Source organism: Mandrillus leucophaeus, unplaced genomic scaffold (assembly GCF_000951045.1).
Source record: "Mandrillus leucophaeus isolate KB7577 unplaced genomic scaffold, Mleu.le_1.0 Scaffold364, whole genome shotgun sequence".
Taxonomy (NCBI): domain Eukaryota; kingdom Metazoa; phylum Chordata; class Mammalia; order Primates; family Cercopithecidae; genus Mandrillus; species Mandrillus leucophaeus.
The window spans coordinates 555,630-567,928 of NW_012103854.1; the positions used below are offsets into that span (position 1 = coordinate 555,630).

Consider the following 12,299-nt stretch of genomic DNA (forward strand, 5'->3'; position numbering starts at 1 on the left):
TCATACTGCATTACCTACTATAAGAGAGTTTATTTTTGAAACTTTTTTTAGGAGTGTGAGTGGAGAAGGGAGGATACAGAATCACAGTGTAAAATATATTTCTTTCTCAGTCAGAAAAGTTTAAAAGCCATTGACCTCTATCCTAGTTGGCACTTTGACAAAGGACAAGCACCCTGCATTCTTAGCAGCCCCACCACCACTTTTGTCCCTTCTGTTGTGTGCTCCTGCCATTGCTGTGCAGACTTTCCAGCCAGGCTTCTTGCTAACCATGTCTTTAAAGTATCAGGACTGAAAAAGTGAGCAACAATACAGTCAATGCCACTTCCTTTCATTACCTTTGTTTAAAACTGATTGACACAGCTGTCATCGTGACACTGTAAACTTTGATAATACATTTTGACCTACACAAATTTAGAGCTGAAAAAGAGTCTGCGTATAATTTATCTCCCACTAGGTAGTTAATCAACTCAAGGCAACTGAATGTAATTCTGTCACAGAAATTTCTTATTCAATATTTAACAGAAAGTATTTCTTCTGATTATTTGAAATGTTTATATTAGAAGTCAGAGGAAGCAAGTCCAGTGAGAATCTCTTTGTCACAGGCATTGATTATAGTACATTGGGCAGATCATGAAACATCTCTTAATCAGATTTCCTCGTGTGTAAAACAAGCAAGTCAAATTAGGCAGTCCCCAATGTGTTACCCAGTTCTGTGTCCTGCTTTAGTCTGTCGTATAAGTTCTTGAAACTTTTAGATAATAAAAGTTTCTTTTGGTCCTTTCTATAAAACTCTCTATCTTTAATGATAATACTTAAGCACATTCGGAGAATCCTCTTATTTGGTTATTAAAATATTCAAACATTTTAAAAGATTCTTATCAGGTTGAAAGTAAATGTTAAGAAGGTTGTTCACACTGAAAATTAATAAAATATTATTTATGAAAAGTAAATAGCAAAAAAACTCTAGTACATAGTTCAATATATGAAGATAAATATATGCTGTTTAAAATATTTGTGCATATTATATTAACATTTTATGAGCTTAAGTCATAGTTACTTGCACATTTTAATCAGACATGAGTTTCTTTAACAAGTCCATCACAGAGAAAAAAAATGGAAGTCTACTTAAACTCCAAATACTCAATAACTTAAACTCCAAATACTCAAGTAGGGTTAAAGAAACAAAAAGCACTTTTTTTGGTAAGAACCTACATAGCATTCTTTCGTCACCCGTGAGTGATGAAATAGACCAGAGCACAGAACGAATTTTCAGCAATCAGACTTGAGTGTTATAGCTTTAATTAATGTACAGGCTTTTTTGATAACTTTGTTTTGTCATTTAATCATGTCAGAAATCATGAAGACTTGGTTGCCCGACTGCAGACAATATGAGGTTAACAAAAAAAGGCGTAATTTTTGTTATCAAGGGTTTTTATGTTGTGGTTACTGTTATTTCTGGCAGGATTTCCAAAACAGTTGAGCAAGAAATGGGGCCTACAATTTTATAAAGCTAAAAGTAGACAGCTGCATATGTGGCAGGTGATTCCAAAAAGGAAAATAATGTCAGTAAAGAAGAGAAAGTGGAACAGAAAGAAAAGAGAACTGTTGAGCGAGCTGGAGGAAATGCTCACATTTCTAGGTAGATAATTATAGAGAAATAAGTGAAGAAAATAAAGAGGAATGAACCAGAGAAGAAAACGGAAATAGCATAATAGTAAACATGCAAAAAATAAATTTGGCATAAGGACTAGACAATAGACTGCCGAGAGTACGGAGCATGGTTAGTGGGGATAAAAGACTCTGGATTTCAGAAGACTAACACAATACCTGTTGCTCCAAATTTCAAAGGGTTGAGAGGAAATAGAATGTGAAAACCATTATTTGAATGTGGTTGTAATTTCAGGTGATTTTAAATGATAATTATTCCCTCTGCCTCTCATTTGGATGAAGATTTTTTAGTCCATTATCAGATAGAAACATTTACTGGCAGTTTGTTTCCAATATGTTAAATGAAATTTATCACATGCTTCCATGAAATGTATTTCACTCTTGATTTAACATTACTAAAATATTTCAATTTACCTAAATCACACAAAAAAATCTCAAAATAAAAAAAGAAAAAGAAAATGATATGGAAACAATGAATTCCCAGTTTCAGAGTCCTCTTGGAAGAGACAGCTGACACTCAACAACGGTTGTCAGCCTTCCAAAATCCTAGCAAGCTGTCTTGGCCAATACACTATGTAGAAAGTGTCAAGAATCTTGCCAGTGCAGGGGTTATCTCACTTTGGAAAATATCAAATGAATACTGTTAGAAGCAGACTAACATGATGTTCAATTATTTTAGTTCTTGTGGTTGAACAACTAATATTGTCTTGTTTATGACCTCCACCTACTATGATTGTATTTTTAACATCTGGGGTACCCTTGTTTCCATGCTCTTTCCACAATTCCACTAATTACTTAATTATTTGCCAGTGTGCTTATGTTCTACAAGACAATATTGACTTATCATCTCTCTTAATGTAAACATTAAATAGTAGAAATGTCACATCATGTGTATGTGTATGTTTATTTTGTCTTGTTTTGCTTTATAATTCTTAGCCTCAGAGTAATTGAGTTCATTTTTTTCTTTCTTGTACCTCTGCCCAACTTGGTGGGGAAGATTAAGAGGCCACTTCTTATTTGGTGCACGAGCATTTGACTTTACTTATTTCTGTAATGGCAGTGATAATAATGACATCAGCACAATAACTGAGTGCACTTTCTTATTCTTCAACGTTTTCTTTATATATATCATCTCATGTGATCCTCACTATTGCCCAGTAAGTTAAGCATTATTACTCTTATGGTTGTTGTTGTTATTGTTATCCCTATTTTGTGGGTATACCGAAAAAAGGAAAGACTAGAGAGATTAACTGGCTTTTCCAAACACATTAAACTAATCAGTGGTGAGTGGAATTTAAAACCTGTTTGAAATTGTAGTGCTGTGATGCTGACACAGATCATCTGATTATCAGAACTGCAGCTAGAAGGGGTCAAAGGTAAGGAAAAAGCAAAAGCAATACAAGACTCTAAATTTAGAGAATTTCCCCCGTCTGATCAGGATGTAGGACATGTCAGCCAAACAAACAAAGCCATTGCAGAGAAGCCATTGGCAAAGCCTGTGCTTCTCTATCACATAGTGACATTCAAATTCAGGAAGATGAGGACAGGGGAGTTTGTTGCTGGGTGTGAAGAAAGAAGAGAGAAATAAGCTTTATGCAACAGAATCTACTTTCTACTTGGGGTGACACTATCATTTTATACCTTAATGGGAAAGAGTAGAAGAAAGGTAGGTTTATGTGGGAAGGCAGGGAGGGAAGTAGAGGCAGAGATGAAAATAATGTATTGCTATGGTGCCTGCCTTAGCATCCATGAAGTACTAACACACTTTAGACTTCTCAGAGTAGCAGCTGGGAGCAACAGGGAATTTGGATTTTGTTGTGACTTTTAATTAAATTGGAGTTGTACCCATGTCACTCAAGTATAGAGAGGGAAGAGTAAGTGTTCATGTTCTCTCCTAAATTCAGAATAAACAGCATATTGTAGCAGCATAAGTAGGTGGTTTAATATATGGGTTCTAATATTAGATTGCTTAGGTTTGAACTTTAGCTTTCTCCATTTACAGAGGTGTGACTTGTACACATTGTATAACCTCTCTGTGTCTCAGGAATGTCTTTATTATTTATTAAATGTTTCATCATTTATAAAAATAAGAATGATACTACGATTTGATTCAAAGAGTTGGCTAGAGGATCAAAAGAGTTAATGCAATTGAGGATTTAGTTTCATGCCTGGCACAGAGTGAATAATCAATTAATGGTACCCCTTATTATAATTCATTGTGTGCCATAAGTTCTTGCATGCTAGTTTAAGGAAATAATATACCTGAAGATCACTCACTTCTTCTATTTCCCTGAAGAAAGAACAATCTTATTCCAGATGATAAAGTATAACATGAAGATCTAATATCTCCTGGGAGAGGTTTGGTCAGATCTACCACTTTGATAAGTCATTTTCCCTAATTGTGATATTTTTATTTGTTTTGTCATTTAATGTACTTATTCACTCATTGATTTGTTAAAATTGTAGATTTTTTCTTTTTTGCTTTAGATTGTTTTGTTTTAAATTAGATACTGCAAAGTATTTAAAAGGATATCTGATGTCCATTTGTCCCTTTTGAGTCTGTGGAAAAAGATAAGTAACATTTTTTAAAAATTTACTACTTTTGTATTTTTGCTAATTTTATTTCTGAATTTATTATTTAAAGCACATAGAGAAATCTAAACTATTATTGAGATTCCCAAAATATAATCTGTTGTACAGATTCAGGGGTTGTGGAATACATGTTAGAGTAGCAATTTTGTTGTTAGTGATACATAAACTAATTACTTCAGTTAAAAAAATTAAACAGGATATTGAAATCTTTCTGCCTTAAAGTTTTCTTTGATTCAATTTGCCATTACAAAGAAAAGAACCTACCAAATGTTATATTGATTGACTTCTTTAAAAGAATGCTTTATGTTTGTCCTAACATAACAATTAGAGAAAAATATGATATTCTGCTCTAGTTCCTGTCAAGAGTGGATAGAGAAGGAAGAGAAAATTGACTTTTGCTTACCTCAAATAGTAATACTAAATTTTTCTTATGCATTCTGTATTAAATCTTTCTGTGCATTCTTAAAGCGATGCTACATAATGCAAAATGTCTATCAATTATGATTAGCCTTACTTCCTTTTGATTTATGCTTCTGGATTGTTAAAAAAGTACTCAGTAACAGGCTCAGGCAGACACAAATATCACATAAACCATTTGAACAATCAGATAAATTGCTAAAAACAGGTTTATCTCCTTGTTATAAATGAGCACAAGTGACTAGAGGCGTAAGGAAGTAAAGCAACTCCAGCAGGCCATCAGAAAGTCACAGGCAGAAATAAGATTGTAATTGATTTTGCTGTTAACTCAATACTAAAGAATAAACAGTCATTAGTGACTAGTCTAAAATGGCAAATATGTTAACTATTATAAATTTCTTCTAAAATGTAACCGACTATTTTAACGTACATTTAAAGCAATTTTGTAAGGAAATGAAGAAGAGTCAATATTTTCGTAGATCAGAATATACTAGCTAGAGTTCTATGACATTGCCTTACCTAATCTTAAAATTATAAGTTTCAAAATATCTTGGAAAGGAGAAGAGGGTGCAAACATTTGTATTGGATAAGAATATTCAAGAAGATTATGACAGGGTCAGAGTCACAGCTGGAGTAAGTTTGAGCAACTTTGTCCTCTTGTGCTCTCTAGTCTAACACAAAAATAAAATGATGGATGTTCATATTAGATTTTCATTAAAATACTTTTCTTGCTATTCACGAGCTAACTTTCCACTTGTATCAACTATCAATTTTCTATAATTCGTGGTGAGAAGAAAGGAACGTTAATATGGATTATTTCAAATTCCTTTATTTAAAAAAAATTTAATCATAAAAATGATTTGCTTCCCTGATTATGTTTAGTGTTAGTCGATGTCCAGAGAGGCTATCAGATTATTTACTCTTAAGCAGGAGAAAGTTGGGCTGAGTTTAGAAAAAAAGTCATGGATAATTTCAGAAAGCGAAGAGATCGCTTACCGAAAATAGAGTGTGTAGTTTATTTCAGTGAGCACTTTCATGAATGTTTGTGCATACAGATACAGCATACTTTCATTAAAGAAAATGCAATCTACAAATATTAGTGCTCTTCAGTCAACTCGTTCAAGCTTCTCTTTCAATGAATTTCAATTCTTTTCTCACACATAACTTCATCCAAACCACTGTCCTTGAAGTGTCCAAGTCATATTAGAAAAGCATAGAATCTGAATTTACGTTAAACCATAGCTTCTTTTTAGAAACACATACCAGAAAGCTCATCTACATTTAAAATATAACTATAATTATCACTATTCTAGTCACTTTTAAAAGAATTGCAAAATGCTACTGCATTGCATTCAAATTAAATTCATCTGCCCGTCTCAAAAAGACAAAAAAAGAAGAATAAAAGAAGCAATTGCAAACACAAATCCAAAGGTTTTTCATTCACACAGAAAAATATGTGAATTGCAAAGCTTGATTTTTTTAGTAGTTTGGGTTTTTAAAATTTATTTTGAAGGTGGCCCATAAAAGTCAACACCTCAAACTTCAGAGATAGTATCGAGAAATGGCATACTTCATCAAAATATATTTATTCACATGATGTTGAAGATTTTGTTTGAAATTCCTTTTAATTTAGAACATCTGAAACAGTCTCCTTAGAAATTGGCATATATATTAAAATGCATAAATATTTGTATATTATGTAAATATATTAGTAACAGTCCTGAAACTTAATTTAGCCTGTATACAAATATAGTACATACATGCAGTACTTATTAGCAATAGCTGCAATTGAAAAGGCAAATTAAAACATTGATGCAAATAATTCAGCAGTTCATTTTTTGCCAATTCTGTATCAATCTTCTGAATACTGTCACTCTCAATTTCCTATGTCAGTTTCCTTTACAACTCATACGGTGTCTTTGAAAGCAAACCTAAACTGAGAAATGTAACACCTCTGGAGGACAGTGGATTTTCTCTCTCTAAATCTTTTCTAAAATTCAAAGGCACATTTTCCAGAAGTGATATTACAAATAATCCATCTTGCCTTTGGAACAAGTAGAATTCCTGTAAAAAAGAATATTTATCTTTACATGAAATCAGGCAACTTTCAATAAAACTTTAGAGCTCATATAAGTCTCTTTTTCACTTTTGTGGATTAATTAATTTTCTAAATTTATTCCAGAATTTCTTCTGCAGTGGCAAAATTTAATTCTCTATCCTGAAAAATTAAAATAGGCTATTTTCAATTTCTATTTAAGAGAAAGAACACCGAGGACTAAGTTTCCAATCTGCCTACTTGAAGCTGCATCCTAGAGCTTCTTCCTCCTGTATCCCTGAAGGAAATATATTACAACATCATTTGTCAAGTATAAAGGGAGTTGGGGGAAATCAAACTTATTAGGTTTTAGGATGATACTATATGGTTAGCTAATTAGATTAGTTGACACTTTAATTCCAATATTTTCAATCATATTTTACTATTGTGATGCCTAAAACTTTAGCTCAGCTACATTTCTATTCTAGAGTTTTTCTCTACAAAAGGAAATGACATCTTCCCTGTAATAGCTTTTCTAATTTCCATTTCATTTATGAAAATAATAATACTAAGAATGTTGGTAACCACATAACTATAGAATAAAAAAGATAAAGAGACTCGTAAGTATCCAAAGAATTATTCTTTTTACTTCAAAGAGAAAATGTATTACTATTTGTTTCTTCATAACAGTACATACTTTAGATCATTCATTAAACAGGAATATACAAAATAAAATTTTCCCATTTGCCAGCTATCCTCCTGCTATTCAACCCAATATTTTATTTTGTTTTACCTTTATCTTGAATATGTTAACACTTTTTTCACAAGCTTAATGTCAAATTTTAACAATCTAGGATTCTAGTTCAGTAAATATAATAAAAGATATTCCATAGAACTGGTATGTTATGAAAGGCATATCAGAAATTCAACCCATTTGTGAAATAAATAAATAAATAAATAAATAAATAAATAAATAAATTCTCAATGTAAGGCGATGTAAGTAGACTTCCAAACTCTTTAAGAAGCATAATTAAGTAGCTATTTGGAGAGGGAACCACATAAAAACATATTTTATACCGATTTATATACAGATACAGTATCAAAACATAAAGAAGAAGCTAGGTTGTGGGATGCATCCCTCAGTCTCCCCTGTGTAACGCTATGGCTAATGAAAAGACGCGTGTAACTGATCTTCTGACAGAGGAACATCAGGTGTGTGGGCCCAATTGTGGGACAGAAACAAAAAGCACTTTACAAAAATTCCCAGAAAATACATAGATTAGAATGGAAAGGAACCTCAATACTATTGAGTCCTTCCCTGTGTCCTTGGGAGAACTACACATTAAGCTTTGTTCAACTGGGAACATGAAATTTGAAGTCAGTAGCATTAGAAGTCATAATTTGGATTGAGAGCACCCATTCTTTCTAATCCCTGTTTCATCTTACGACACACTTCTAAGAAACGGTTAGGTCCATTGCTATTGATAATCTTAGGGTGTCTCCCAGGAGAGGAAAAACGAATGAAAGTGGTCACATAAGCGTGTAGGCATGTGCACGTGTGTGAGCATGTGCAACGGTTATGTTTGTGTATACGTATATGTACTTTCTTATTTTTCCTGAGACCTTAAAAAAGAAATCTGATTGCTGATTTTGTAATTCCTTGAAAGGATAGCTGAAAAGGTAGACATTTCAAAGCTCTGGGAAGAGTTCTGAAACTGCAAAACTAGCAAAACTGCAAAATTGTCCCCGTGAGAGGGCAGTAGGGGGCCAAGCCCGGGCCTGAGTTTTGTCTCTCTGTCCATCCCAGACTGGCTTGGCCCTCTCTGTCAACCTTCACCCTGCTGGCTGCTCTGTGGACAGGGGCGGCGGAGCACACCGATAGTGCGCAGAACCGCAGCATCAGTCGGCTCCAAGGAAACTCAGATCTTTGGGGCGTGGGCCGCCGCCAGGGGTTGACACTTATGCTGTGCGAGGTGCGTGTGCCATTGGCAAACTGGCTTTCTCAGTTTTGGCTTCCCACAAAAGGAGCGGAAGGGGGAGCTGTCGTGATTCCCAGTGCCCACAGAGCCCCCTCTCCTGGCCACTGCGCGCCAGCCACAGCTGGTACCGAGTGTGCTCGCTAGTCTCTGTGCGTGTCTATTTGTATAACTATTTGCAAGTGGCTTTCAATCTATCTGTCTGTGTGACAGAGACAGAGGCGCCTGCGGAAAGTTCCCTCTCTCAAAAACGCCTTCAATGTTCTGCTCTATCGCTGGCGCCTACGACGCTGTCATTGCCATCTCATCATTTTTGCTTCCTTCCGGGTGATTTATGTACAATTATGCGTGAGTGAGAAATGCGTGTCTACTGGAGTTGTTTTGTCTGTGACCTTACTTCTTTGAAGAGAGAAAGTGATTGGGAGGGAAGGAGAACCTGAAAAGGACTAATTCCCCCTCCGGAGTGTAAAATACAATGGTTAAACGCCCAATATTTCAATGTCTAGACTGAAATCCCGCTCTGCCACTTATACTAGCTGTGTGCCTTGGGCAAATCGTTAATCAATTCGTGCCTCAATTACTTCATTAGTAGAATAGGAAAGCAACAGCATTTAGCTCACAAAGTTGTGAAGATTAAATGAGTGAATATGTAAAACGCTTAGAACTGTGCCTGTCACGTTAACAGGTGCTATAGGTTAAATGCTATCAACATCTTCATCAGTTGATCACAGTGTTAAATGGAAGGACCATCCTGACCACTTTCTCCACAGGAAAGCACTAACTAGATCTTGATACGTGCCCACGCCCCAATGCAAAGGTGAGACCGAATCCTAACCCGTTCACTCCGTGCAGTGCAGGACCAGCAGCCACCCAGACACCCCCCACCCACGCAGACCCTGTTCGGGGAATCCCTCCCCAGCAGTCTGTTCTCTATACCTGGGGCCATGCTCCGAATTTTTGGGGATGTAATGGCAAACTGCTAGCCCAAGAGAGCTGGCCCCAGCCTCTCCTGTCTGAAGAGTGTGTTTGAGGGTTTTCCTACCTGCCCCAGGTTTTTGCCTTTCTTACTGCCGCCGAATGCCAGTCCTTGGTACATGCCCGCAGATCGATTGGCGGCCTGAGCAGGCGTCTCCCCGCCCAGAGAGGACTTGATGGAGTTGAGTTTGGCCCGCGAACTGCCGATCTGTGAGCTCTCCACCATCAGCACCGCGGCCAGTAGGAGCAGGCAGCGGGACGAATCCTTGCACCGCATCAACGCGGCCATCTCCCGGCGAAGGGTTCCCCAGGAAGACTCAAAGCCCGAAGGGGTGGGAATGCAAGGGGAGGCAGGACCCCAACACGGGGCCCCTCACTCGGGGCGCTGGGGCTTGCAGATTGTGTTCCCTCAACCCTTCCTGGTTCGGGGACCCAGGACCCTGTGAACTCAGTCTCACGCCTCAGGACAGAAATTAGCGGAACCCAAGCGAGACCAGCTTCTCCACCAGGGCAGGAAGTTCTGCAATAACTGGAAGCAATCAAAGGCTAGGCGCTTTGTCGCCAAGGAGGCGTGACCCAAGGTGCAAGAAAACCCAGCCCTGTGGATCGCACCGCTTCGGTTGCTTCTTGCCCCGCACCTCCTTGGTCCCGCCGGGATCTCGGCGGTTTAATTCTCCTCTTAATTGATCAGGAGGCCCGCACCAGTTCCTTCTCCTTTGGACTCAGTTGCTTTTCTCTCCTCTCTTTTCCTATCCTTTATGTGTCAAACTTTGCAGGACACAATGCTCCTTTTCAAAGTTAGCAGGCGCTTTAGTACGGGATCAGGAGATGTCCCCGGATCGAATCCTCGAGATCTGAAGAAAACCGAGGTCCCCCACACGCGCACTCACAGTTGCCCCGAAGCGTAGTCCCTTGACTCACAAGAGACAGAAAACCGCTGCCAGCGCAGCGACGCCAGGCGAGCGGACTTGCGCTACGCTCGCCGCGGGCTCCCGCTCTCTCTCTCTGCTCTCTCCCCCTCCCTCTTTGCTTTTTATAGCTTCCCACAGTGAGGTTTTTTTTTTTTTTTTTTTTTTTTTTTTTTACCTCCGCCCCCAATTCAAGAGTGACGAAGAGTGAAAACTTTTCTCTCACCCCCTACCGTTTCCGCCCCCCCTCCTCTCCGCGTGCTGCTTCTCCTTCTGCTGCTTCCACTCCAGCTTTTCCTCCTCATCCTCCCGCTCTGTCTACACCACACAACTGCTGGAAAAGGGGGATATAGCTTTTCCATGGGGTGAGTGGAACATAGGGGCTCCTAATTCCTGCCAACAACTCCAGCGGTTGGAGGGGTCTTTGGAAACAGGCGGAGGGCAAAAGTGGAAACGGAGAGGGGCAAGCTGCCACCACGTGATCGCCGCCACCCTTCCTTAGATCTTCCCACCCTTCTTCAGCCCCTGACAATGCGGGGAGAGCTGGAAAACCCCTATGGAAGCTTTAGAAAAGTGAGCATCTGCGCATCTGCTCATTAGAATTGTATTCTTTGTGCGCTCACGTTTGGTTTTAGCCTGTGCCTACCAGGGAGTGTGTGAAGCTGGAGTCGTATAGGTGCGCCAGGGGGTGGCCAATGATCCGGATAGAGGATCTGGAAGGAAAGGGTCAAACCAAAGAGAGGAAAAGATGAGCCTGTTCGATTTGGGTCTTTTTAGTCTCCTTCTGAACCCGGGCCCCGTCGCACACGTAGCATATGTCTATGTCCCTGAGGGACTGGGAAGAAGGGGGTGCTCTGGGTACGCTCCAAGAGTTTGGACCTCACAGCTCGATTGAGCATCTTTACCATGCCAGGCAACTGCTCCTTTTGCGAAAAGAAAATCCCAGATAGGAACGAATGGGGGCAGGGAGCCTTTGAGATCCTGTCTCCCTTGGCTTCCTGCCTTCTAACCCCTGGAAATTACAAGAGAAGTCATTCCTGTCAGCCCCCGTGGCTCTCCAGGTCCAATTCCCTTCGGTTGAAGGTGGAAGGCGGCTCCAGGAACTACTGGGACGCGCTGGCGCTTGGGGGCGCCAGTGGCAGCCGTTCAGCGAGCCAGGGAAGTGCTGCAGGAGACAAGCACGGAGTTCGGTGATGTCTGGTGGCCAAGTGCGAGACTTCCCAAGCACAGCAAGGGATTGTTCGAAAGTTGTTGCATTTCTCCTTCGCAGACACTAACATCCAGGAGCAGAGAAATCCAAGCATTGAGCCACAACTTGAAGTTAGAAGGCTGCTAGCCGCCAGGGGAGGATACTAGCAGCATCCTCTTCAGAATTTTTGGACCTAGATTTCACAGCTTTCACACCTGATCCTGGCGCATGTCCAGGAGTAGGAATTAAACTTGTCGCTAAGTGAGAATGTTAGTGACTCTTATTTTCCCCAAAACAACGCAGAGTTCTAAAGTGTGGATTTAGAGCTATTTTCTCCCAGACAGCTCCAGTTTTGCAAATTTCTCAGTCCTGACCTATGAATCTGTCTGCCCTGAAATTCTTCATTTTCAGAATTTTTTTAATACACAAGCAAATGGGGATTAAAATTTGCACCCTCTGGCATGTGTTCTTATCTTTTGAATTTCCTTTCTTTAAGATAGAGATTTTTTCACATTTTAGTGTGTGTGTGTTTCCCCTCC

General features: G+C 38.9%; 1 protein-coding gene across 1 annotated transcript in view; it reads right to left on the bottom strand.

Moving 5' to 3' along the window:
- DKK2 (dickkopf WNT signaling pathway inhibitor 2) overlaps positions 1-10,716 on the bottom strand; it is a 121,166-nt gene extending 110,450 nt beyond the window's left edge. Inside the window, exon 1 of the mRNA XM_011989803.1 lies at positions 9,731-10,716. Coding sequence (XP_011845193.1) covers positions 9,731-9,952 — 222 coding nt within the window. The 5' untranslated portion in view covers positions 9,953-10,716. The remainder of the gene's footprint in view (positions 1-9,730) is intronic.
- Positions 10,717-12,299: the final 1,583 nt, after the last annotated feature.